Source organism: Urocitellus parryii, chromosome 9 (genome assembly GCF_045843805.1).
Source record: "Urocitellus parryii isolate mUroPar1 chromosome 9, mUroPar1.hap1, whole genome shotgun sequence".
Classification (NCBI taxonomy): domain Eukaryota; kingdom Metazoa; phylum Chordata; class Mammalia; order Rodentia; family Sciuridae; genus Urocitellus; species Urocitellus parryii.
This window is the reverse complement of record NC_135539.1, coordinates 27,004,003-27,030,482: the sequence shown is the minus strand read 5'-3', so window position 1 is coordinate 27,030,482 and position 26,480 is coordinate 27,004,003. Positions and strand designations below refer to the sequence as shown.

The window sequence follows — 26,480 nt, the reverse complement described above, 5'->3', positions numbered from 1 at the left end:
CATGGCTTAATGGTGAGAAGAAGGTGGTGTGGTTTATTTTGGTTATCTAGTTGGTACTTTGGGTAATCTTGTATGCAATATTTGATAAGGCACTTAGGTTTAATAGGCTAGGAGTGGACCCGTTATTCAATAGACACCTAACTGGGGGAGTCGACCGGCAGGGAGCTGAAATTCCCCATGACAGGCAGATGATTCAAACAAGGTGTCCCTTAACGAACAATTGCCTGGAGAGAGAAATCAGTTTTTGATGTGGTCGTCACCAGATCAGAATACTGATTGGACTCCAAGGAGCCGAGGGACCGCAGGTCACCCAATATCAGAGTTTATGGGAAAGTCAGACCTGGGCCGGGGCATAAGGGGAGATCCTAACCCATACTAGTAGAATCCGGAGGATTGCTCCAGGGTCTCTGTGACCATAAAGGCCTAGGCAGAGTGAATTCTCCTCCCACAGGTGGTCAGAGGAGCCAAGAGATGATCAATGGTCAGTTTCCCCTGAGGGTACACCTGCTGGTGAGCAACGGAGAAGGGGAAAACTTACCAATGGATGACCGATGTTGGATATGGGTCCAGCGACCAAGGAAATGGACTGGGGATGACCTGGGTGGAGTGGGGGGTGAATCCAGATTGGGGTCCTCACCTAGTGAAGGTGAGGGAATCCCAATCCTAGTCACGGCACCAATGAAAGACCTCTGAAGACCCCCACTGCTCAAAATATGAAAGTGAGGGAGCACACCGGATAGTTCAGAGATGGGCTTACTCAGTGCAGGCTACAGGAGAGGCGGAGGAGTCTGCAGCAGCAGCAGCGGTATGTTCTAGGGACTTCCATAGCCCCTAAGGGAAATGTGCGAGGTCACAATTGTCAGTCCCCTATTGGGCTCCTGGGCCGGGGACTGTCCTTTGGTGGGCTCTTCCTCCTAATCAGGAAGAAGTACCCCAAAGCCTAGAGCCCTAGGGGCGACGGCCATTGTTGGGCGGTGGCCCGGCCCTGACCTGACCTGACTCGGTGCCCAACACCCCCAGCCCTGGGAAAGGACGACAGTGAGCCTGGCAGAGAGGCGTTCTTTTCCCAGATCCTGCGCGTTCGCACCCTGGGACGCCTGGGACAGTCGTGAGTCTTCGCCTTCCCCCCCCCCCCGCCTGCCCCCACTGCAGGGCTCAGGGGAGAGGGAGAGGACCCAGCTGGCGCCCCTCCCCAAGGTGACCTCGGAGTCCTCAAGGTCACTAGGCCTCCATCACCTTCGGCCTGGCCTCCAGGTGGCTTGGGTCAGAAGGGCTCCCAGTGGCGAAACGGAGGCGTCTACACGTCCCTGGTCACCGCACTAGAGCGCGCTGCACAGCTAGCAGCGCCCAGCAGCGAGCTGTCGCCCTCCTGGGGAAAGATGAATGAAAGGAAGAACGGCGGAGGCGGCCGGGCGGGCGGGGCGCGGCGGCGGGGCGGGGCGCGCAGGCTGCGGCCGCAGGGGGCGGGGCCGGAGCGGGGCGGGACCAGCTGGGGGGCGGGGCCGCGCAGGGCATATCCAGCCGCCGCGCGCGCCCCGCCCTGCCGCAGCCCGCACGCCCCGCCCCGCCCCGCCCCTCCGCGCGCTCCGCCGGCCGCCGCTGCGCGGAGCCGGTGCTCCAACCGGTGTCCGAGAGGCGGCGGCGGCGCCGCTAGCCCCGAGCTCCAGGCCCGGCCCGCGCTCCCCGCCTCCGCCTCCCCGGGCCGGCGGCGGGCGAGCTCGCGGGCCCGGCCGCCCCGTCCCGGCCCGCCGGCCCCGCCCCCCGCCGAGTGCATGAGGTTGACGCTACTTTGTTGCACCTGGAGGGAAGAACGTATGGGAGAGGAAGGTGCGCGGGGCGCGGGCGCGGGCGGGCGCGGGCCTGGCCGCTAGCGGAGCCGCGGGCGCGGGAGGGGGCGGCCGGGCCGCCGCGGGGGCCGGGTCTGCCGCGAGGCCGCGCCCCTGCCTCCCGGGGATGAGCTCGCCCTTCCCCAGCCCGCAGGCCCCTCCCTGCCGCCTCCCACCCGCTTCCCCGCTCGCCCGGGTGGGCTGCCCTCCCGCCAGCGCTGGCGGAGCACCCCTCCTCCCTTTCATCCCGGCGGTGCCCCTTCCCGGCGGCCCGCCATCCCGGCCCTGCCCACCCGGCGCCGGCCTCCGTCCGCGTGCTCCGTTCACCCTGAGCCACCGCTTATCCGGAGTGGAACCCGGCCTAGGGAATAAAGAGCGGCTGGAGGAGCCGCAGCCCTGGGTTCCAGTCGCCACCCCGCGCGGCCGGGTTCCGTGACCTTGAGCCAGGCGCCAATACTCTGGGCCTCAGTTTCCCAGTGTGTCCAGTTGGGGACCAGGTGGTCAGTCCCCGGTACTTGTGATTGGGAGCTGGACGGGCAGAGAGGGAATTTGCTTCATGAGAACCGGTGGCTGTATACTGCCACTGCGGGACCCCTCCCCCTCCCCCTGCACCAAACCAGGTGCCTACCATTATCTTGGCTGGGGGAGTGACTGCCTTCTAGCTTCTCTTTAGCCCTTTCCCCTTTGCTGAACCCAAGGGTTAGGGCTGCACAACAATTAGGGTTCAAAGACCCCCAAGAATCCCAGTCCCACGGAGTCGGGGGTCTCCTCTGGGTTTCCTTTGCTGACTCCTCACATAGATCCATTCAGTTGCAAGCTGGGCCCTAATGGGCCAGCTCCATTCTCCCCTGGGGTTTCCACCAGTCTTTATCCAGGCCAGTGAGCACCTGCCTGGAGCACAGGGACACCTCACCATTGCACCTTCCTTAGGTCCCTGGGTACTCAAAAGGAGTAAGTCATTGCTTTGGAGCCTGATTGTAAGATAGGGCAAGCCTTGCCCTCTCCAGAGCTCAGTTCTCCCCATCTGTACAATGGGGAGAGGCAAACCTGGATGTCTTATAGGGTCTGCTAGCTCCAGGGCCCTGGGATGACTAAGCATACCAAGTGGCTGGCTCTGCAGCCCCAGCCCCTTGTCAAGTCAGGGCATGGCTAAGCTTCAGTTAGAGCCAGCACCTCTGGGCTTTCTGCTTGTCCCCTCCCAGCATAGGATGCGCCAATCCAGTCCTGTCCAGTTGCTGCCCTTTGAAGGGCCTCTAAGCAATTTTTCCTGGGCTGTCAAGGGAGGAAAGGGACAAGATTGTCACCCTCCACCTTATTTCCAAACCCCACTGCTTTCTCCTGGTTTACCTTGCCAGAACCTGAGTTAAAGAATGTTGTTGCTGGACAGTGGACATCCAATCCTCCTCCTCAGTTTACAGATAGAGGTGCTAAGACCCAGAGAGGCTTAGTAGCTCAGCAAGACTCAGACCACTGTCCTTTCTCTTCTCGCTTGGCACAAGGACTGCTTAGCCTGGGTGCTGTGCCCTGGGATTTGTGCACGTTCGCATGAGGTCAGCAGGGCAGGCTGGGCCTGTGCCAAGCTGCACCTCTGGAGAATGGTTCCTGACTCCCTTTCCTCCCTGCAGGAAGTGAGTTGCCCGTGTGTGCGAGCTGCGGCCAGAGGATCTATGACGGCCAGTACCTCCAGGCCCTGAACGCTGACTGGCACGCAGACTGCTTCAGGTAGGGTGGGGTTCTTGCCCTGGACAAGGCCTGCAGACACCTGGTACTCTTCCTGTGCTGTCCCTAGGTGCCACATAGTGAGTCCTTGGCCTCAGTGTCCTTCTGTAAAATGAAGCGTTTTGACTAGAAGATCCCTAAAGAACTTCCAGTTTTGTCATTTCAGACCCCTAAGGAGAGGGTGGGAAGACCTGCTAGTGCAGTTGTGTCCCCCCCATCTACAGGGTGTAGGTTCCAGGACCCCCACAGATACAAATCCTTTTTATAAAATGGCAGGGTATTTGCAGTCTAACCTATGCATATGTGTGCATTGGTGTGTGTTGTTGATGGGGTCTTGCTGCGCTGCCCATGCTCGCCTCTAGTTCATGGACCTAAATGATCCTCCTACCTCAGCCCCCCAAGTAGCTGGAACTCCAGCCAGGCATGCGCCACCATGCCTGACTTCAACAGTATACTTTAAATCATCTTTAGATGACTTCTGATACCTAATAGAGCATAAATGCTGTGTAATTAATTGTTATACCATGTTGTTTAAGGATTAAAGACAAGAAGGAAATCTCTACATGTGCAGTACAGATGCAATTTTTTTTTTCCTGAAGATTTTCAATCCAACGCTGTTTGAATCCACAGTGTGGAACCCGTGGGGTACAGAGAGCTGATAGTATCACCAGGCCTGCTGGTCCCTGGGTGGGGGAGGAGGGGAGGACAGTGTGTCCTGCCACTGCTTCAGGGGAGGGAGAGGACAGGACAGGCCTTAAGGGGAGTTGAGCCACCGTCACTGTGCCCCAGCTGGTTGTCAAGATGCATAGCCCAGTGAGACCAGCCCTGGCCTCCAGACAGATGGGCGGTGGGGGCAGGGCTGTGTCAGAGGACAAAGCAGCACATGGCAGCCCAAAGGTGCCCTAGTGACCCAGTAGGATCATCATCATCCTGAGCAGCCAGGTGCAGAGGACTGCTGAGATTTAGCTATGGAGCCACAGCAGAAGTCTCCAAGGATGTGCGAATCCTGGGTGGAAAAGCATCATGCAGAGGGACTCCAGGCAGGGATCTGGCACCAACTGCAAATGAGAGATCAGGAGAAGCACTGTCAAGGGAGGGAGGTGCAGCCACATCAGAGCATCATGGCCAGGGGCTTATTTTAGGTTTCTTTTAATTTTGAAGAATAGGTCATAGGACATGGTGACACATACCTGTACCTCTATAATCCCAGTGACTCAGGAGGCTGAGGCAGGAGGATAGAAAGTTAAAGGTCAGACTCAACAACTTAGCAAGGCCCTAAGCAAAAATGGTGATACCCTGTCTCAAAATAAAAAGTCAGAAGAGCTGGGGATGTGTTTCAGTGGTTAAACGCCCCTGGGTTCAATTTCTGGTACCCCACCCACCCTCAAAAAAGAATAAGCCTAGGCTAGTATAGGCATAGGTGGCCTTTAATCCCAGCTATTCAGGAGGCTGAGGCAGGAGGATCCCAAGTTCAAGGCCAACCTGGGCAATTTAGTGAGACCATATCTCAAAATAAAATAAAAAGGGCTGTGGCTGCAGGTCAGTGGTAGAATACTTTCCTAGCACTCATAAAGCCCCAAGCTCAATCCCCAGTACCACCAAAAAAAGAAGTAGTCATCTTAACATTTTCTTGCACTGAGCAAGGACCACGTGCTGTTCTTAGTACTACACATTGTTAGACATTGTGTCGTTTCCATTCTGCCAGAAGAAAATTGGGACACAGAGAAGTTAATTCTCTTGCCTAAAGTCACACAGCCAGTGAAGAGAACATCCAGTGTCCACTCTGGTGGTAAGGCCAAGAGAGAGGCAGGTGGTATCCCCGGGTTCCCTATCAGGTCTCAGAAGGAGGCCCTACACGGGGAGTGGGGCAGTGCCGAGAGCAGGAACAGCCATTTTGGTAGCAACACTCTGAGTCCAGGGATGGCTTGAGGAGACCGAGTTGAGTGATTTGGGAAGGGTACTGAGTACTGTGACTGGGACCTTTGAAGGGGACAAGCAGACCACTGGGGAGGGGCATGGGCAGACATGCTGCTGAAGAATGCCGACCCGCTGGACAGATGGTGGCAACTTGGCAGGGAAGGAACTGTAACTAAAGTTCAGAGCTCTGTGCTCATACACCTGACCTAGGATAAGGACAGATAGTAGAGAAGAGTTCAGATACAATATTTGCAAGTACAGATCGAGTGTCCTTAATCAAAAAAGCTCCAAAATCAGAAATGTGAGCACTGACATGGTGTGGAAAGTGGAAAGTTCCATCACGGCTGACCTCACAGGTCAGGTCGGAGTCAGAGCACATGCCCGCTATACGTTGTGCGGTGACCTTCAGGCTCTGCGTGAGGGGATGGGAAACACAAGTGAAGGCTGTGTTTAGACTTGGGTCCTATCCCCAAGAGGCTTCATTAGGTATATGCAAGTATCCAAAATCCAAACAAATTCAAAACCTGAAACAATTCTGGTCTCCCTCATTTCAGATCGGGGAGACTCCACCTGGACTTGTGGTGTTAGCCACCCTTTATCAAGCACGCTTTAATTTTCCTCCCTCACTGTTGACCACATGAAGTACCAGATCTGCCCCGTTTGTGTGGAGGGTTAGCGGGAGCTAGCACCTTGCTCCCGTGAGCTGGAGCGCACCTGTGCCGGCTCCCTCCGAGTCCCTAGAGCTGGAGCAGGGATGGCCGGTGGGGTGGGGGAGGGCTGATGAGTGGCAGGTCTGTGGTTTTCTAACCTGTGTCCTGGGAGTGGGTGGTCCCAGGATGCTCATGATAGCTCCTGACCATGCTGAGTTGGAGATAGGAAGGCCAGAAGGAATGGGCCCCTCGGAGCCGGTGCCGAGATGTGAATGGCTTTGCAGGGGCCAAGAGGTATCAAGGGAAGACCTTGGGGGCCGCTGAGCCTGGGATGGGAGGGAAGGTGGAGCCCTGGAGATGTGAGGGAGGCCAGGTGCAGCCCCAGTGCCGCAGGAGGGAAGCAGAGAGGCGAGGCACGTGGTGCCTGGCTTTGGAGCAATCTCCCTGCATCACCAGGAGAGGTGTGAGGCCCAGCCAGGGACCATGGGGAGAGGCATATTCAGGTTGTCCCTGATGTGGAGGGACACAGGGTCCCACAGTGGGGGAGGGCCCACAGAAAGAGCCACGGTGTAGAAGCGTTCCTGGCCCAGTGGTGGGTTTCTCCCAACCGCCAAAGTGAAGGGGTGAGGCCAAGTGTGTCCTCACCCATGATGGAAAGTAGCTCAGGGGTCACTGCTTGCCCAGGCACATGACTGACAGGCAGCCAGAACAGCTCTGAGCAGGATCCCTAAGGCTCTGGACCCTGCTAGGTTTCCCTCTGGAAGTGTCACAGTGCTGTGATCCCGTAAGTAACATTGAGACCTTTGTTCCAGGGCCCCTGTCCCCTAAGCTGCTCAGGCAATAAGCTGTGACAGCCCTGCAGCCCCCAGCCAGCTCCTCTGTGACTGTGATTGCCATACCCCACCTTCCAGGACCCCTCTGCAGTGCCTTTCCAAGTGGTACCCCTGGGTCCAAGCCAGTCACTCACCAATGGTGACAGAGCCCCTGCTCTATACCGGCCCCCCAGCAGCCTGTGAAGCGGGTGCTGTCTGTTGAAGCAGCTTGACAGATGAGGAGCAGGCCCGGAGCTCAGCTGTGTGCTCAGGGACTCCCTGGGAGCAGGCCAGAGTCCAGACTCAACCCGGGTGGCCTGGCTGCAGAGCCTGCCCTGTCCCTCCCAGAGCACAGGTCCCTGCCTTAGTAGGTGAGCCAGGCCCTAGACAGATGCTGTCAGGTGGTGCGGAGACAGCGCTCTGGGTGGTTTAGGTGGAGCGTCAAAGGAAGCAAGGGAGCAGCCATGGGGATCCCGCGACCCACAGAGGACTGCATGCAAAAGTCTGTGGTGGGTGCCGTGTGCTTGGCACGTCGGGCATCAGCCGAGATACTGGTGTGCTGGAGTGGAGTCAGCCATGCCTAGGGGATGTTTTGGGGGAAGCCTGTCAAAGGGGCCATTGGCCCTGCATCTTATTTGAACCCCATGGTCTGTGCCCTTGAGTGCACTGAAGTCCCAGGTCCTCTCAGGTGGGACAGCAGGGCTACATGAGAAGAGTGTCACATCCTCTGAGCAGCGGGAGGCTTGCTGCAGACCTGGCACTAGGACTGGGCTGTGTGGCACCTGTGCTTGCCCCTTTGTCTCTTCTGATGGGCCCACCCCAGGAGATGTATGGCCAGGCCTAGTAGTCCAGGCTTCCCTTTGGCCCAGCTATTGCTTCTATGCACAGCCAGCAGCCAGCGGAAGCCTCCAGTGCAGGAGCCCTCGGGCTACTGTAGCTCAAGATCTCCCTGGAGGCTAGGTTGGCTGGTGAGGAGGGGTGAGTGCATCTGGCCATGGGTTGGCTGGGGTGCAGACTCTCCTTCAGGGAACCTTCTGTGCAGGGACAAACTGTCCATGGGAAGTTGACTTCTGCTCCCTTGGGGGCAGCACCGGAAGAGGCAGCTGCTTTTGAGCTTGTCCCTGTCACCAGAGAGGCGCAAGCCCTCAGTACCTTTGTCTAGGCAGAGGCCAAGGAGGATACAAGCTACCTTTCTCCAGATGTGCAGGAATAAGGGCAGAATGGTCAGGTCAGAGCCTAGATCCCTCCTTCTTCACCCACTGCCTAGACTCAGGGCCTATATCCCTCCCCCTTTTCCCCACTGCCTGGGGTCAGCCTAGATCCCTCCCTTTTCACCCCACTGCCTAGACTCAGAGCCTAGATCCCTCCCCCTTCACCCCCGCTTCCTGGGGTCAGAGCCTAGATCCCTCCCCCTTCACCCCCATTGCTTGGGGTCAGAGCCTAGATCCCTCCCTCTTCACCCCACTGTCTGGGGTCAGAGCCTAGATCCCTCCCCCTTCACCCCCACTGCCTGGGGCCAGAGCATAGATCCCTCCCCCTTCACCCCCATTGCTTGGGGCCAGAGCCTAGATCCCTCCCCTTTAACCCCCACTTCCTGGGGTCAGAGCCTAGATCATCCGTCTTCACCCTACTTCCTGGGGTCAAAACCTAGAACCCTCCTTCTTCACCTATACCAAAGCTTAAGCAGAAGGCACTTCAGCTGCTTCCTGTTGCAGTCTCAGACCAAGACCTTCACACCACACTGTGGTATCCTCCCCATGTGGTGTGGCCACGCTGGCCCCTCCCTCTGCAGCCTCCAATCCTGAGCCCCTGGAGCAGCATAGGGAAGCTCTGGGCTGGCTGCCCTGCACTCCCGCAGGCCTCCAGAGCTCCTGCCAAAGGATGCTGTTGGCCTCGGTCCTGAGAAGACGCCGCTTCCTCAGAGGGGCTAAGTAAGTGGAAAGACCCTTCCCACCTAGTTCTGTCCCAGGCTCCTGGCAGACCCAGGACTCGTGGGCAGACCCACCTGGGCCAGCGTGGGGCAGAACTGAAACTCCCTGGTCATGGCTGGCCGCCATGTGGGGAACAGGCAGCTCCCAGAGCTTTTGGCCCTTTGGGTACAGTCTCCCCAGGAGGCTGGCCTCCAGCCATCCTTCTGCCCTGGTGTCCATCCCCTGGAGGGACACCCTCAATACCTGTCCCTGCAGTTTTCTGCTGTCTCCCAGTCCAGCCTCTTCACTGCAGGGCACGTCCCATGTCCCTGCCTCTCCTCTCCTGCCCTAGCCTGGCGCTGCCCCCGATGTCAGGGAAGGGACTCCACAGTGGGGCCAAGGCACAAGTCTCTGCAGGAGTTCTCTCACTGGCCCTGCCCCAGCTCCATAAGCCATCAGTACCTGCCCTGCTTCACTTGACACTTGAGGTCTCCTGTGGGGACAGGTAGCCTGTGCCCCCTCCACCTGCCTTTTCTGGCTCCTGGCTGGATGTGGGCCTGAGGGGCAAGGGGCTGGACAGGGGCTGGGCTCTCTGGTACCTTCCACCCACAGAGGTCTGCGGGGCGCAGAGTACTGCTGCTGAGCCAGCACATGAGCCGTGGTCTGGCCCAGGAAGCGGGCAGAGGGGGCTCTGGATGCTGGGGGATAGGGACCCCAGAAGGGCTGGTGTCCTCTTGGACAGCTTTGCAGCTGCCCAGCCTGGGACCCCAGGGAACTAGCCGGTGCAGGCGGAGGGGTGGGCCCAAGAGGGCTGCTGGTGCCTGGTGCACTCGCTTGGGGACCACCCGGGAGGGGAGCCCTGGTGCACTCGCAGAGCCCTTGGGAAGGTGATGAGCGAGCCACTGGCCATCAGCAGAGGAGCTTCCAGGCAGGCGGGCGGAGGAGAGCAGCCGCTCTCGCTCTCGGGAGGCGGGCAGCTCAGAGTCCCCACCCACAGAGAGGCCCTGCTTCCTACAGCCAGCCCCAGGGAGCCGGGGGAGGCTCCTGTGACGTCCTGTGACCAAAGTCTGGAGTGGTCGGTGGAAGGGCAGGAAGCGAGTCACAGATGACCAGCGGGGGCTTTCCCTTGGGGACAGGAACTGCCACCCCTGCACAGACCACTAGTTAGGTTGGACCGTGGGAGGCGCGGCTCCGCCCCCATCTCCAGGCTCCGCCCCTGCCTCTGGTGTCCTGGTTGTGGTCCTGGAGGGTGGGCAGTGGCCTTCCGTCATGGCTTCTATCCTGCACCCTTCTGCCGTCACCCCCAGAGCTAATGCGTCAGGTCCCCTTTCTGGGAGCATCCCCACCCACGTGCTTCTGAACCCTGACATTTTGTGCTTCCCCCACCCCTCCCTGCAGACTGCCAGACAGTGGGGAACTAGCTGGGTCCTCTTAAAGGGACAGTGTTTCACTGGCTATCTCAGGGCTCACCTCCTGAGGTCACTGGCCACGTGGGGAAAGGACTGTCCCACCCAGGCCCAAGCCCTCCACTCTCCTGGATTATTACCCTGCAAAGCCTGGGTCCTCCTGTCCATATGTGACCCAGCAGCAGAACTGGCCGGATCCCCTGGCCTGTTCCCTGTGGGGTGGGCAGTCTGGCCACACATACCCATGCACAGCAGGAGTCTGGACGCCACTCTCCTGGAGCCAGTGGGACTGTGCTCTGCAGGTCCCTGGGGGAGCTTGCTGCTGGCTCATCGAGGCCGCTGGTCCCCCCAACCCGGGTGCTTGGGCAGGAAGAAGCCAAGTGTGTAGATCTAGCTCCCGCACGGTGGCCAGCACCCAGAGACAGGAGCACCCCTTCTCTCCATCTACCCCTCACCCACCCACCCTCAGGGTTCCCATGCTAGTCCTGGTGACCAGGCAGGGGACTCTGGCCCTGACCACACAGTGTACCTGGGCATCCCACTGCAGTGTGACCACTTTTCTGAGGAAAGGCAGGGAGACTGGCGCTGAGGTACTGAACTGGCCCGAGCACCCTTCTGACCAGCAGCACCTGTGGGGCACTGAGCTCTGAGAAGCCAGGAGATCCTTTGTCTGGAGTGGCAGGTCCCAGCTGGTCTACATGAGCCAGGTCCCTGCCTAGATCTTGGTGAGATGGGAGCAGATTTGTGGGACCCCAGGCAGCATGGCCCCCTGCACTCCGCCTCTTCTCTAAGTTGAGGTGACACCCCTGCCTCATGGTGCCTGGAAGGGTAAGAGGAGTTGAACCAAAGGAGCTGAGATGCTAGTGCTCTGCAAGCCTCCGGCGCTGAGGGCCAGGTGGGGCAGGGAGGAGCCCACTGGTCCATCCCCGCGTCCTCCACCTGGCTGGCGACCAAGAACAAGTCACCTTCCTTGTGGACCCTCCTCTTTGCATGACAAAGCCTAGATGAGAAGTGTCCCTTACCCCTCCAGCCAGCTGCCAGCCCTGGCCCTGTGTGCAAGACTGCGTGGCTGTGCACTGTGTGAGGTGTGGAGGAGGAGCTCAAGGGGGACCGTGTCATGTCTGCCAAGCCCTGTGTCAAGCACGGGCTGCTTCTGTCCAGAGGACACATATTTTGCTATTCTTCCAGAGGCTCCTGCCACTGGCTAGGCCCAGGTGTGTGGGAAGCAGGGCGCGGGCGCTGGTGACTCAGCCCACCCTCTCTGCACAGGTGTTGTGAATGCGGCGCCTCCCTCTCGCACCAGTACTACGAGAAGGATGGGCAGCTCTTCTGCAAGAAGGACTACTGGGCCCGCTACGGCGAGTCTTGCCACGGGTGCTCGGAGCACATCACCAAAGGGCTGGTCATGGTGAGCACCCTGCGCACGCCCCCCGCCCCTCTGTGCCGCACGCTGCGCCTGGAGCGTCACTGCTCCAGCTCATCATCTCCTTTTTTTCCCTCTTGCTGCTTCTCTGAGCCCCTCATGCTTGCTGAGCCTGACTGCCGTGTCCCTCAGCCCCTATCTGTGTGGCCCACACTGTGCTTGAGTCCCCGCCATGTGTTCAGGGCTGCCCTTCTGAGAAGAGGCCACGTGGAGAGAGCGGAGGGGGCCGGAGGCTGGGTCAAGTGGCTCAGCTGGGTTGTCCCCACCCCTCCGCCAGGTGGCTGGGGAGCTGAAGTACCACCCTGAGTGCTTCATCTGCCTCACATGTGGGACCTTCATCGGCGACGGGGACACCTACACGTTGGTGGAGCACTCCAAGCTGTACTGGTGAGTGTCCCGGCCCCTCTCTGCACCCGGGGCCCCGCATCACGGGCTGCCAGGATGCTGGCTTTCCACACCTGGGCCTGTCTTTCCATGTGGCCAGGTTTGAGGGGGCAAGTCCCCCCAGAAATGCCTGAGACAGCAGCCACAGGAGAGAGGTCCCTCCCTCGCGTGGTCTGCAGTCACCAGGAGTGGCCCAGACCTCAAAAGCTAAGGACAGTCCCTAGCGAGACTGCCCTCCCCTCAGGCACCATCTGAACATCCAGGGGTCCCTGGGCACTTGCACCTCTGTCCGTCTGGCTCCAAATGCAGGGCCCCGCAACCCCGTCAAGCTGGATGGTTTGATGAAAGACGTGGCGCCCTGGAAGGCCCGAGGCGCAGGGCTCCAGTTTTATCACGAGGGCTGTAACTGGGACCTTAACACACAAGGCACCTCCCCGAAGCCTGGTGCTCGCTGCCAAGGCTTCACAGGGCATCAGCATCCAGGGATCTTACTGGGCTTCATTACTCCCTCGTGATTGGTTGGCCACATGATTAAGCTCAGTCTCCAGCCCCTCCTTGAAAGCAGGCTGGCTGGAAGCCCCAGCCCTTCTGTCCCCCAGTTGGTAGGCCCTTCCAGTGACCAGTCCCAGCTCTGAGTCTTCTCATTAGCATAAACTCCAGCGTAAAGTCTGAAGGGCCATAGATAACAATTCACTCCTGTTCAGGGAGTGAGAGTCTCTCCCAGGAAGCAGGGACAAAGCCCAGACAGATTCCTTCTCAGCAACAGCGATAAAGCTGCATTAGAGAACAGCAGGCCTCCCCCCAGACCTCCTGCTGCACAGGATGCACCCCAGCCTTTGTCCTGGACATCTGGCAGCATTGCTGGGACTAGACAGCCCAGATGACTAAGCCGCAGAGAGGGCCAGGGCGCTGGGCATGCTCAGTTCTGGTTCCTGGTCCCACCAGTCAGCTGGAAGGGGAAGAGCACAGAGCCCAGGGCGGGGACCACGGTGGGTGGTGATGCTAATGAGGACATTGACATTCTTTTCTTTCTCCTCTTTGGGTCCCACCGCGGGCATATTTTGCAGTGGGCACTGCTACTACCAGACTGTGGTGACCCCCGTCATCGAGCAGATCCTGCCCGACTCCCCTGGCTCCCACCTGCCCCACACAGTCACCCTGGTGTCCATCCCAGCCTCTGCTCATGGCAAACGTGGTCTCTCCGTCTCCATCGACCCACCCCACGGCCCTCCAGGCTGTGGTGCAGAGCACTCCCACACTGTCCGCGTCCAGGGGTGAGTGGCTAGCTACTCTGGCTGCAGGGGGTACAGCTTGGCCATTGATGTGGTGGATGGCAGACTGGTCTGGAGATTGCATGAATGTTGGTGGCCTGGCTCTGACTGCCTGGCACAGCAGGCACCTGGTGTGGTTATGGCCTGGAAACCATTGCAGATGGAACATAACAGAAAACATTTTCACCAGGCGCGGTGGCTCATGCCTAGGACCACAAGTTCAAAGCCAGCCTTAGTGAGGCCATAAGCAACTTAGTGAGACACTGTATCTAAATAAAATATAAAAAGAGCTGGGGATGTGGCTCAGTGGTTAAGCACCCCTGGGTTTAATCCCCGGTACCAAAAAAAAAAAAAAAATCCTGGATTTAATCCCCATCATCCCTACACTCCCCAAAAAAGGTCAAGGCAAAATTGTAAAAGTTTAGCTTCAAATGACCCTCATTGGTAGTGTACCCAGGAACTGACAATCAGGTCTCCTTCCAGAGGACCCATCTCCAGGCTTCAGTGAAGTCCCCTAGATGGGAAATCTAAGGGCGACAGGCAGAGCTCAGGAGCAGAGCCCTTGCCTGGCATGCACAGCGGGAAGCCACCAAGCACATGAGGAAGCAAGGCTTCCTGTGCAGAAGGCAGCAGGGATACCAGGAGGCTGGCAGCTAGAGCCCCAGAGCCCCAGATACTGGGTTAGCAGGGATGGTACAGAACAAACAGGCTCCATATGTTCTCAGAATCCTGTACGTGGAGCACATATACTTGGAAGAGAACCAAATGGAATCCCTAGAAGTGAGATGTGTGATTATCAGATGAAAGTCTCCTGGCCAGGGTTTAATAGCACAGTAGGGCTTAGAGTCTCTGAGGAAAGAATAGATAAAACGGTGAGCACCGTGCGAGAGAGGTGCAGATACTCAGGACGGGGTGAGGGTGTCCCGTGACCATCAGCTTGAAGTCCAGAAGGGGAGAGTGGGAGACAGGAAATATTTGAAGATATAGTGGCTAAAAACTTCCCAGAACTGATTAAAAAAGTCAGCCCACAGACTTGAGCCCAATAAATCCCAAACAACAGAAGAAATCCACCCCTGAGCCCCTTGAGTGAAACTGTACTTCAGAGGCAGAAGAAAAGACCTGAGTGGACCCAGAAAGAACAATTACTTTCAAAGAAAGGACAGTGAGATCAACAGCTTATTTCTCGACAGAGACCATGGAAGCCCAGAATCAGTGAAATGATGTTTTTTTTTGTTTTTTGGGGTTTTTTTTGTGCACTAAGCACAAGTAACCATCAACTTAGGGTTTTTCTGTCTACTTTATGAAAGTATCTGGCAAGGGCCAGGTACAGTGGCACATGCCTATGATCACATCAACTTGGGAGCTGAGTCCAGCCTCTGCAGTTTAGCAAGGCCCTAAGCAACCTAGTGAGACCCTGTCTCAAAATAAAAATAAAAAGCTGGAGGTGTGGCTCAGTGGCAAAGCATCCCTGGGTTCAGACCCCAGTACCAAAAAAAAAAAAAAAAAAAAAAAAAACCCTCGATAAAATAAAAGGTATGTGATAGCCAGTTTTCAGTCACTATAATGAAATACTTGAGATGATTATAAAGAGAAAAAGGTTATTTTGGCTCATGTGGTTGGAGGTCTAGATCCAAGATCAGTTGGACACATTGTTTTGGGCCTCTGATGAGCATGCCCCACGGCTGTGGTGGGAACCATGTGGCAGAACCACCTGTTCACCTCATGGCTAGGAAGCCAAAGAGGAAGAGCCTGGGGTCCCACAGTTCCTTCAAGGGCATACCCCAAGTAGACCCCATCTCCTGAAGTTTCTACTGTCTCCCAAGAGTGTCAAGCTAGGGACCAGGCATTTAGCATTTAACACCGGCCTGTGGGGGACATTCAACATCCAAATTACAGCAGCAGTAAAAGAAAACAGCCATGATGGGATATTAGAGATTATCCCTAAAGAAAATGTAGGAAAGATCTCTGAGATGCAAGAACAGAGTAGAAATCCAGCCCAGGTGCTGATATACCTTGTGACTTTGAGCAGGTGTCACCACTGTCTGGACTTTGGGGTCCGTCTGATTGTTTTGTGTAGCTATAACACAACGTAGGAGGTAGGATACTTTATAAAGAAAGGGTGTTAGCTCTCCGTTCAGGTGACTGGAAAATCCAAACAGCATGGCACCACCTCTGGTGGGGGCCTCCCTGACCACATTACAACATGGCAGACAGCAGAAAGGGAAATGGCCACAGGCAGAAGGGGCCATTGCTCTGCTTTGGCTAGAGCTCACCCCATCCTGGAGACTGCCATCAGCCCCTGCTGAGGATATCCTGCCTGTGACCAGATTATCTTCCATTAGGCCCCACCCCTTAAAGAGCCACCACCTCAGTGCCATCACATGGGGGACCACGCTTCCAGCACCACATCCAAACTGGGGCAGGGTCCACCTAAATGGTGCGGGAGCTGGACACCGTGGTGCCCTCAGAGCCTTCACTGGCACATTGAGCAGGATTTTGAACATCCCCACCCCCAGGCATGGGAACTAAGAGCAGCATCCACCTGGTTCAGTGCAGGAGTCTCCCGTACCCACCAGGCACTGCAGCTGGGCACGGGGAGCAGCGAGAGAGGTGCTGGGGAGGGTGATCCTGGGCAGGTGGCGTCTCCTCCCTACACAGCTGGCCCAGACCTGGGCCTCTGAGGAGAGGGCCCCGGAGGCCGCCCTCCCTGCCTGCCCCCTGGGCGGTGAAACCCCAGTTTCCCAGCCTTCTCTGCAGAGAGCTCCCTCCTGAACCTTCCCAGTTGCCCGAGGGCCAGGTGCTGGCCACACTGTGGGATTTTTGGTTTCCTTTGTTGTTTTGCATTTTACAGTACTGGGGGTTGAAGTCAGGTGCTGAGCTACAATCTCCAGCCCTAAGGAGCATTTTTTTAAGGAACATTTTAAGATTATCTTCATTCGAAGCGACGCTGGTTCGGTGGTGCACACCTATAATCCCAGTGACTCTAGAGGCTGAAGCAGGAGGATCACAAGTTCCAGGCCAGCCTCAGCAATTTAGCGAGACCTTACCTCAAAAATAAAAATATAAAAAGGTTTGGAAATGTAGCTCAGTAGTAGGGCACCTCTGGATTCAGTTCCCTGTACCTTACATCCATAAAGGGCTAGGAGAGAAACAGAACATTTTTCAAAAACTTATGAGATGAAATGAAGACCAAAACCAGTTAAAACCAGAATTTAAGAAAAGCGAGGAAATGCTGCAAGTTGGCCGTCCCCTGAGTTAGCCGGTGGTCCTCTGCATGCCTCATGCCCATAACCCTGTACCCAAGGCTCAGGGTGGGCTCTTAGCCCCTCTGCCAATTCAGGAGAAAGGGAGCTTCCTCTTGCTGGACGAGTCCTGGACTTTAGGTAGGAAGCCAGTGGATCCAGACCCTAGGACCCAGCTCGGGACCCTTGTCAGCCCCAGGCATGCCAGGCATCTGGAGGAAAGCTCTGTCCGAGGTGGAGGAGTCATTCACCTGAAACGGGGGCAGACATCTGCAGTGGGCCACCCTTCCCCACTGCCACACCCGTGGCAGACACCCATCATCCATTACGGAACTCATCCCACCCGCCAGTGACATCCTGGAGAATTGCCGCCTTCCTGTCCACGAGATAGAACCTTTTGCCCCCAACCTCTGATGGTCTCCCTGGCCATGATTTCCTGCTGGGGTTCCAGGGGCAGGTGGGAACTGATGGGGGCCATTGCTGTGTCGCAGAGTGGACCCAGGCTGCATGAGCCCAGATGTGAAGAATTCCATCCACGTGGGAGACAGGATCCTGGAGATCAACGGCACACCCATCCGGAACGTGCCCCTGGACGAGGTAGGTCCTGAGACCAGGGCGGGGTGGGGGCAGAGCCTTGGGCCCAAGCCCCTCCACCGCCACCGCAGCGGCCTCAGCTGTCCACGTCCCCTCCCCAGATCGACCTGCTGATACAGGAAACCAGTCGCCTGCTGCAGCTGACCCTTGAGCATGACCCCCACGACCCGCTAGGCCATGGGCCAGGGCCCGAGCCCAGCCCCCTGGGCTCCCCGATGCACGTGCCCAGCGGAGAGGTGGGCAGCTCTGCCCGGCAGAAACCTGTCCTGTAAGTCAGCCTGGTTGGCTTGGGCGGGTACTGGCGCTGGCACCAGGCCTTGGGACACTGGGACCTGGTCCCTGCGTCCACTGGCTCCGTCTGACGGAGAAGTCAGCTCAGCCTGGGGGTGTGGGGACGAGGAGAAGGGAGCAGGTGCTGCTTCCCGGCTCGAGGGGTGACTGGGTGGTGGGCTCCAGTGGTGTGAGGCATGGCGGAGTCTTTGGACCTTGTCCCTACGTCGTAGGGCTCCCACTGAAGGATGTGGCAGCAGTGTGATGTGTTTCACGAAGACCACTTTGGCCCACCACGCGGGAGGGACTGGGGTGGGGACACGCGAGACCAGGGACAACTGGTGGGCCCTTGAGTGGTCCAGGCAGCAGGTGCCAAGGGTCAGTATCTCGACCTGGGCAGGTGGGAGGAGGCAGCCTGGCCTCCCCCCGCTCACTCCTCAGGACGCTGACGGAGACCTTCAGGGAGGCCACCGCGGGCAGCCTTGCCCTACGAGGTCACGCTGCTGAAGGCACACACTCCCCTGTCACCTGCACCCTCCAGAGCCTGGGCCACCTGTGGGCTGCTTGTTCCAGGGTCATGGGCACCCTAGACAGGTGTCAAGGCCAAGGATAGACATTCATCTAAGGCACCTGTGAGACAGTGGACCTCAGACAGGAGAACAGGAGTGGGGGCTGGGTACTGCCCTGTGAAGGCCGAGCTGTGCCACCCGTAGCATGGAGCACCACACGACCCGGCCAGGATGGGGCCTAGCGGGCAGGGGCAGGGCCCCAGCCAGGGCCCTTCCTGTGACACTGGGCACCGTGTGCCTCCACAGGAGAAGCTGCAGCATCGACACGTCCCCAGGTGCCGGCTCGCTGGCCTCGCCAGCCTCCCAGCGCAAGGACCTAGGTCGCTCCGAATCCCTCCGGGTGGTCTGCCGGCCACATCGCATCTTCCGGCCATCAGACCTCATCCATGGGGAGGTGCTGGGCAAGGGCTGCTTTGGCCAGGCCATCAAGGTACGGGGGGAGGGGACAGCCCTCTCGTTTCCCACCAGTGCCTCGGGGAGGCCACCACGTCTGGCCTCTAGGCTCTCAGGCCAGGGCTCTCTCCTTGGCCTCGGCCTCTTTGGGCTGGGGAGGGGCAGGGACCTGCTAAGGTAGACCCAGGTAGGGGTAGGAGGGCAGGCCAGCCCAGACTGATCTAAGTCCCCTCCTGAGTCTCCATGCTGAGCTTGGTGCCACCCCATCATGACCTCAGGGACCCCTTTACAGTCTCCCTGAGCCTGGTTCTGGTGTCACCTGGCTATGACCTGACTGGAAGGGTCAGGATTATACAAAAGATGTAGGCTAGGCTACTCAGGACCTACCCTGTCCCCGTCCCCTGGCCAGGCAGGAGTTCCTGACCAAGCTACCACTGACCTCCTCACCCAGGCTCAGTGCCCTCCTTTCCTGCCAGCCAGGAGCCTTGGGCCCTGCTAGGACACCCTTGGGAGACTGGGAGCATCCCCTGGGCTCTGCAAAGAATGTGACGCCATCTGTGCATCTGCCTGGCACTCCTGGGTGGCTGTGGCGCCTCCTTCAAGGCGGGCACTGCAGTCCTGTCTGGTGTCCCCACAGGTGACGCACCGGGAGACGGGTGAGGTGATGGTGATGAAGGAGCTGATTCGGTTCGACGAGGAGACCCAGAGGACGTTTCTCAAGGAGGTCTCTGGGGGGCTATCACGTGCCTCAGGGCCAGACTTCGGGTCCCCGCCCCTTCACCACCCAGATGGGGCAGCAGAGGGTTCCCTGTGGACAGGGCTCAGTCCACACGTTGAGAAGGGAGATGCGTCCTCCCAGGGCAGGCGGCCTCTTGGGGGAGCAGCCCCAGCAGACAGTGGGCAGCCAGGGCCAGGGCCTCTGGGTGTTGGGGGCAGGAGGGGAAGGAGCAGCCTGTTTGTACCCTGCAGGTGAAGGTCATGAGATGCCTAGAGCACCCCAACGTGCTCAAGTTCATCGGGGTGCTGTACAAGGACAAGAGGCTGAACTTCATCACCGAGTATATCAAGGGCGGCACCCTGCGGGGCATCATTAAGAGCATGGTGAGTAACAGTGTGGTGGCCTGGAACTGCCACAGCTCTGGAGGCTGAGGCAGGAGGATCTTGAGTTCAAGGCCAGCCTCAGCAACTTAGCAAGGCCCTGTCTCAAAGTCAAAATGGGATAGGAATGTAGCCCAGTGGTGAGGCTCCCCTGGGTTTGGTTCAGTCTTCAGTACCGAAAAAAAACGTGTGTGTGTGTGTGTGTGTGTGTGTGTGTGTGTTTGGGGATACGGTGCCGGGCAGAGCCCCACCTGCCACCCCTGCTGTGGCCAAGGCAGCTCCCTCTGGGCCTCAGCCTCATCTGTTCAGGGGGTGATGGCTGTGGGGCCTCAAGACCCTTTAAGCCCTGATTCCAAACCAAGCAAGGGAGCAACCAGTTCCAACTAAAGCTGGAGCCCCGGGAGGGTGGCACCTTCCCCAGGGGTCACCCAGGCTGTCCTGGAACAGCTGGCTGCAGGCCTCAGGAGCCACCCGGGGAGCAGCAGCCTCCATTACCAGTCCTGGGGCCTTTGCTCTGCTTCTCATCACTTAACCATTTCGCACAATTCAGAACTTTCTTTAAGGATTCGGATAAAGTTTCCAACTCATCTTCAGAAACAAGGTGTTGGGCCGGGTGCAGTGGCAAAGCCTGTGATCCCTGCAACTTGGGAGGCCAAGGAGGAGGATGAAGGGTTCAGAGCCAGCCTCAGCAACCTAGAGAGGCCCTAAGCAACTCCGTGAGACCCTGTCTCTAAATAAAATATAAAGAGGGCCGGGAGGTGGCTCAATGGTTAAGTGCCCCTGGGTTCAATCCCTGGGACCAAAAAATGAAATGAAGCACTGGAGGGAAGCCATCTGGCACTCTTGGTTTCTTGTTGGCCGGCACCCCGGTGACCCGTCCTGCCTTCTAGGCCCTTTCAGCAGTACCCCGAGACCACGAGATCTTGTCCCTTCTCCAGCTTCTGCCGTCTCATTACCTCAGTTTACCTGGCGTTTCCCAAAGTGTGGCCCCAGGAGCCTGCTATGTGGGAGTCCCCCGGGATGTGCTGTAGTCAGGTGGGCTTTAGAGATACCAGGGAGGTTTCCCAGCCTCGCCGCTCACGCTGACGCACCCAGGTACTCCAACACTTCCTCTGGAGCCCTCCTAGGGGATGGCCGGGGGTGAGTGGTCTGTGTGTGTGATCCAAGACCTGGATTAGCCATTTTTCCATGAATGTAACAAAGTCCCTGAGATCATCACTTTATAAAGGAGAAAAGGGTTATCTGGGCTTTGCAGATTTGGAGCTACCACTTCAAGACTGGCTGTCCCCACTGCTTTGGGTGGTGGCAAGGTGGCACATCTTGGTGGGAGCTCTTGGTAGAGCAAAGCCACTTGCCTCGTGGCCAGAAACCAAAAGAGAAAGAGGCAGAGGCCGAGGGCCCACAGACCCCGCAAGGGCATGGCTCAGTGACCTAAGGACCTGTCACGAGGCCCAGCCTCTCTGAAGTTCCACCACTACCCAGTGCCAGGCCTTTCACCTGTGGGCCTACGGGGGACAGTCCAGATCTGGGCCCTGCTGTGGCCAGGGCCAAGCCCTGGTCTCCCAGAGTGGCTCGGTGCTGATGGAGGGTGACCATCACAGACCCTTCTAGCTCCATCTACAAAACAGGTTCAAATTCTTTAAAACTTGGAAGGATTGGGTTTACTGTGTAGAACAACTCCTTGTGTGGCATTTAGGGGTGATTAGTGTTAGGAGTCATCTAGGATGGTGGGACCTGGGTGGGGGGGACCCATGCGGCTTCTGCGCAGCCCCCATGTCATCTTAAGGACTTGCCAGAACCAGCAGCCAGGGGCCGAGGTCAGCCCACTGCTGATGCTGGGGGAGGGGGCTCGAGGTCTTCCTCCTCAGAGGAGCAGCCCCCCGAGGGTTTGAAGTCACTTCTGTAAAGGAAATGTCCCCTTTCGAAAGAGACAGTTGTGGGTGCAGGAGAGATGGGGCCATCAGTCTCCAGGACACTGGCCCCCATGACTCTCACATCCCAGCTGTTCTCCCCGATCCCCAGGACAGCCAGTACCCATGGACTCAGAGGGTGAGCTTTGCCAAGGACATCGCGTCGGGGATGGTAAGTGGCTGGTGACCTCCATGCTGGAAACTGACCCTGAGGAATCTGGAAACAGGCCCCACGGGGAGGCTTTGGAAGGGGGCAAAGCAGACCAAACAGAGTGGGAAGACTCCTGGATGGCCCGATTTGGGTGGGGTGGGAGCCCGGGGCCCTGCACGCCCCTCCTGACACCTGTGTCCCCCAGGCCTACCTCCACTCCATGAACATCATCCACCGAGACCTCAACTCTCACAACTGCCTGGTCCGTGAGGTGAGCAGCTGCAGCCAGTGGCTGGGCTTGTAGGGACACACTCTGGGCTCCAGCCTCAGGGCTTTCCCTCAGCAGAGGTCCTTGGGTCACCTGTGCTACCCTTTGAAGTGGGAGGTGGGGAAGCAGCCCAAGGGCAGGAGGCGGGCAGCCTGGCTCAGTAGTCAGCATAATGGCTTCTTGGGAGGGTCTAGTAACAGAGGAGGAGATCTTGACCTCCTGAGCTGTTAGTGACCAGGACAGGTGATCACCAAGTGCAGCCCACAGCAGGGTGGCCACAGGCTGCAGCAGAGGGGGGCTGGGAGGTCAGCAGGGTGGCCACAGGCTGCAGCAGGCCACACGGGTGGGGGCTGGGAGGTCAGCAGGGTGGCCACAGGTTGCAGCAGGCCGCATGTGTGGGGGCTGGGAGGTCAGCAGGGTGGCCACAGGCTGCAGCAGGCCACACGGGTGGGGGCTGGGAGGTCAGCAGCTTCCCTGAGGAGGAGGGTGCTTATAAGTGGGGGTAGAGGCAGGGTGACCAGGGTCCACAGGCTGGTAGTCAGGGGACAGAGAGGGAGTGAGGGCGTCCAGGAGGAGGCATATTTGCTTCCCAGGCTGACACACAGGGCCCCAGAGGGACGGCTTAAGGCAGCAGACGCTCACTCAGAATTCAGGAAGCCGCACCCAAACCCAGGCTCCCTCTGCAGGCTTCAGAGAGGCGCCGGCTGGGCCAGCAGGGCCAGAAGGTGTCCAGCACTGGTGACCCTGCTTGTCTCCCCAGAACAACAATGTGGTGGTGGCCGACTTCGGGCTGGCGCGGCTCATGGTGGACGAGAAGACCCAGCCTGAGGACCTGCGGAGCCTCAAGAAGCCCGACCGCAAGAAGCGCTACACTGTGGTGGGCAACCCCTACTGGATGGCACCCGAGATGATCAACGGTGAGTGGCCCGCCCGTCATGCCACCTCCTGGGTCCTGGGTGCGTGTCCTGTTGCTGCCACTCTTGGTAGCTCAGGTAACACATCACCCAGCAGCCCGCAGGTCAGAAGTCCAGCCAGGGCCTCTCTGGACCAGCAGAGCTGGTCTGTGAGCTCTGCCAGAGGCCCTGTTGCCTATCGTTTCTGTCCTCAGCTCAGGGCCCTGCCTCCACCTCGGGCCAGCAGCCTCTTGTGTTCACCTCCCCGTCCCTGACTCCAACCCTCCCCCTCCCTCTGATGAGGACCCTGGTGACTACTCTGAGCCACCCGCTAATCCAGGATCATCACTCCATCTCGACCCTAATCCCGGGGCTGGGGACAGTCTCAGTGGTAGAGCGTTTGCCTAGGTCGCACAGGCTCTGCTCCATCCCTGGCACTACAAAAAACAAACAAACAAACAAACGGGGGACCCTGATGCCACCCGCAGAGCCCCAGGGATTGAGACGGGGCCATCTTCTGCAGCTGTGCATCAGCCCAGGGTGCTGGCCCCCTCACTCCCCAGCTCTGCTGTTCCTGCCACGTGGTCCTGTGTATGCCCAGACGACAAGGTCCCTCCTGGGTATGTCCAGGTCATAAGGCCCTTCCCCAAACAGGTGACACACAGGTTCAGGACAGGCAGACCCAGGGTCAGCCTGCACCAGCACTGACCAGATGGATGCAGTTAGTGTCACCCCCAGGTGACAGCTAGTCTAAACAGCCCTTGTCTTCAGGGGCAGAGTGAGGATTCCACGCGGTTTGTAAACCACTGCCAACTGGTTGGCGTTCACTGAGTAGCTGCCCTGAAGGTTTTGACAAGTGGCCGATGATATTCCCATTTGACAAACAAGGAAACTGAGGCTCAGCAAGTCTATGTCCATTTCATGAGGTCACCATAATAAAAGTATTACAGACTTGGTGACTTAACACAGTTGGTCAGGCATGGTGGCGCCCACTTGTGGTCCCAGCAAGTCAAGGGGCAGAGACAGGAGGGTGTCACACTTGAGGCCAGTCTGTGTGATTTAGTGAGACCCTGTTTCAGAATTGAATAAAAAGGGCTGGCGGGTGGTCAGTGGTTTCCACCCTACCAGGGAAAATACTATCCACACAGTGGAGGCGAGTCCCAGACCTGGCACCACAGGCCCCTCTAGGGAGCATCCTGGCTTCACCTTCTCCCCCTGCTATTCTGCTTCCGATGGTCATCACCTCCTCTGCAAGTGTTCTGTGTCCTGTCTCTCTTAAAGGCACTTGTGATGGCACTTAGGACCCCATAGATGATCCAGGCTTACCTGCCCTTCCCCTGCCACTGACTTTCACCACATCCGCAGAGAACACAGGGCCTTGTGTGCTGACCACATGGCCCATTGGGTTGGGCGGTGGCTCAGAGGCAGAGTGCTTGCTTGGCACATGTGAGGGCCTGGGTTCGAGCCTCAACACTGCATATAAATAAATAAATAATCCATTGACAACTAAAAAAATATTTTTTAAAATATTCATTTTTTAGTTTTAGGTGGACACAATATCTTTATTTTACTTTTATGGGTGCTGAGGATCGAACCTGCTGCCTCACGCATGCCAAACGAGCATGCTACCTCTGAGCCACATCCCCAGCCCTAAAAAAAAATTGTATTAAAAAAAAACAAAACACTTTGTCCAGCACTGAGTGACAGCCCAGCCCAAGACCCTTTTCCCAACAAAGTAGCCTCTGGGGCCTCAGGAGTCTGCTTTGCCCAGAGTCCTGCAGCAGGTCAGGTGACCCAGCAGAGCCTGGAACGTGGTATCCCGGGCCCTCATCCTCACCTCTCGATGCGCAGGAGGGTCACTCGGTCGTGGGGGGCTGGGACATAGGATCTAAGCCCCGTGCCACGCAGGCTGTCAGCATTGGCCTGTGGCCCAAGTGGCTGCTGCCCCTGGCCCTGCTCTCACTCAGTGTCTCTGTTCAGGCCGCAGCTATGATGAGAAGGTGGACGTGTTTTCCTTCGGAATCGTCCTGTGTGAGGTAGGTCCAGCAGCGGGCAGTGGTGGCACTGAGACCTGGTGGCTCCTCCCCATCCCACCCTCCTGGGCTGCAGGCTGGCAGCCTCCTGAGCACAGGGCTGCCCAGAGCAGGGGGATGGCCTGACCCATGGGCTCAGTGTTCAGTCCGGGCCTTGGCCTGAGTGACCTGCCTACAGACCCCTGGATGACATCCATCCAGGCTAAGGGGCCCCAAATTAACTGAGGGGCCTTGTGCTGGACAGATCATCGGGCGGGTGAACGCAGACCCCGACTACCTGCCCCGCACCATGGACTTTGGCCTCAACGTGCGTGGCTTCTTGGACCGCTACTGCCCCCCAAACTGCCCCCCAAGCTTCTTCCCTATTACTGTGCGCTGCTGCGATTTGGACCCTGAGAAGAGGTGAGTTGGGGGCCTTGGCCTGGGGCATCCTTGCAGGTGAGGCTGATCCCCAGGAGAGCCAGACCCGCCACCCACCCACCTGTCACCCCAGGCCCTGCTTCGTAAAGCTGGAACATTGGCTGGAGACCCTCCGCATGCACCTGGCTGGCCACCTGCCCTTGGGCCCACAGCTGGAACAGCTGGATAGGGGCTTCTGGGAGACCTACCGGCGCGGTGAGAGCGGACTGCCCGCCCACCCTGAGGTCCCCGACTGAGCCCTGCCCCCCCAGCTGCCCCGCCCCACCTCCAGAGAATCTGCCCTCACCAGGTTCCTCTGCAGGAGGTGGCCAAGGCATGGAGCCCTCGGCCAGGGCCGCGGGTGCCCAGACCCCTCCCCAGAGCCAGGCCCTGACTTGCCTTCTCCCCCGCGGACTGCCCCAGTGCTGCCCAGTTGCCCACACGCGGTCACACCACCCTGCCTTACCTCTTGTCTTGGTGGGGCCGCCCCCACACACTCCTGCATGAGCTGGGGGGCCCAGGAGGGCTATGCCCACCCCACGCACCGCCCAAGACATCCGCACCCTGCATCTGCCCGCAGCTCCTGAGCCAGGCTGGGCTGGGGGCAGCTTCTGAAGATGCCCCATAATGGCCAGGCAAGGAGGAGGGAATGGGTCAAGGGGGAGACCACGTTCCCAGGAGCCAGATGGGAGTCTGGGGCCCGTTATCCCCCGGGGGTGTCTAGGTAGCGGCAGGCGTTGATAATTGTTCAGACCCCCAAACAGAGCGAGGCCTGACCCAGGGCCCGCCCATGGCCAGGCAGCAGCAGGCCTTGCTCTTGGTTTGGGTCTCTTCCCTTTCTTTATCGAAGCCACTTTAGTGAGAAGCAGGTACCAGGCCTCAGGGTGAAGAGGGGTCCCTTGAGGGAGAGGGCACTATGGTGCCTGGGTCAGGGCTGATGGGGGGAGCTGGCCCTGGGCAGGAGTGGCGATCGAGAGGCAGGTGTCCACCAGCAGCCCCGCCCCCAGGATCATCTCAGCGCCCCCTCCCGTGCTCCCTGCCAGTAGCTGGAGGAGTCCCTGCCCCTCCTCGTGCCCCTCTGTCCTCTGGGTTCTTTCTGTGTAATCTATTTTTTAAGAAGAGTTTGTATTATTTTTTCATACGGCTGCAGCAGCAGCTGCTGGGGGCTTGGGGTTTATTTTTTTGGCGGGCGGGGTGGGAGGGCCATTTTGTCACTTTGCCTCAGTTGAGCATCTAGGAAGTGTTAAAACTGTGAAGCGCTCTCAGTGCACTTTGAACCTGGAAAATGGTCGCTCGGCCCATGGGCGACTGAGGGAGGCGGATGCTCGCCTCCCCGGGGAAC

General features: G+C 58.4%; 1 protein-coding gene across 2 annotated transcripts; it reads left to right on the top strand.

Moving 5' to 3' along the window:
* Positions 1-1,735: 1,735 nt before the first annotated feature.
* Limk1 (LIM domain kinase 1) lies at positions 1,736-26,330 on the top strand. Of its 2 annotated transcripts, XM_026396855.2 has the most exons (16): positions 1,736-1,827; positions 3,452-3,548; positions 11,510-11,648; positions 11,941-12,050; positions 13,115-13,321; positions 17,052-17,157; positions 17,256-17,422; positions 18,240-18,423; positions 19,024-19,110; positions 19,356-19,487; positions 21,507-21,566; positions 21,751-21,816; positions 22,574-22,730; positions 24,687-24,742; positions 24,984-25,141; positions 25,233-26,330. In XM_026396855.2, the coding sequence occupies exons 1-16, from the start codon at positions 1,773-1,775 to the stop codon at positions 25,393-25,395; spliced, it is 1,944 nt and encodes a 647-aa protein (XP_026252640.1). In that variant the 5' UTR covers positions 1,736-1,772; the 3' UTR covers positions 25,396-26,330. The 2 variants fall into 2 exon arrangements, with proteins under 2 accessions (XP_026252640.1, XP_026252642.1); XM_026396857.2 differs by lacking the exons at positions 1,736-1,827; positions 3,452-3,548 and adding an exon at positions 8,775-8,855.
* The last annotated feature ends 150 nt before the right edge of the window (positions 26,331-26,480 follow it).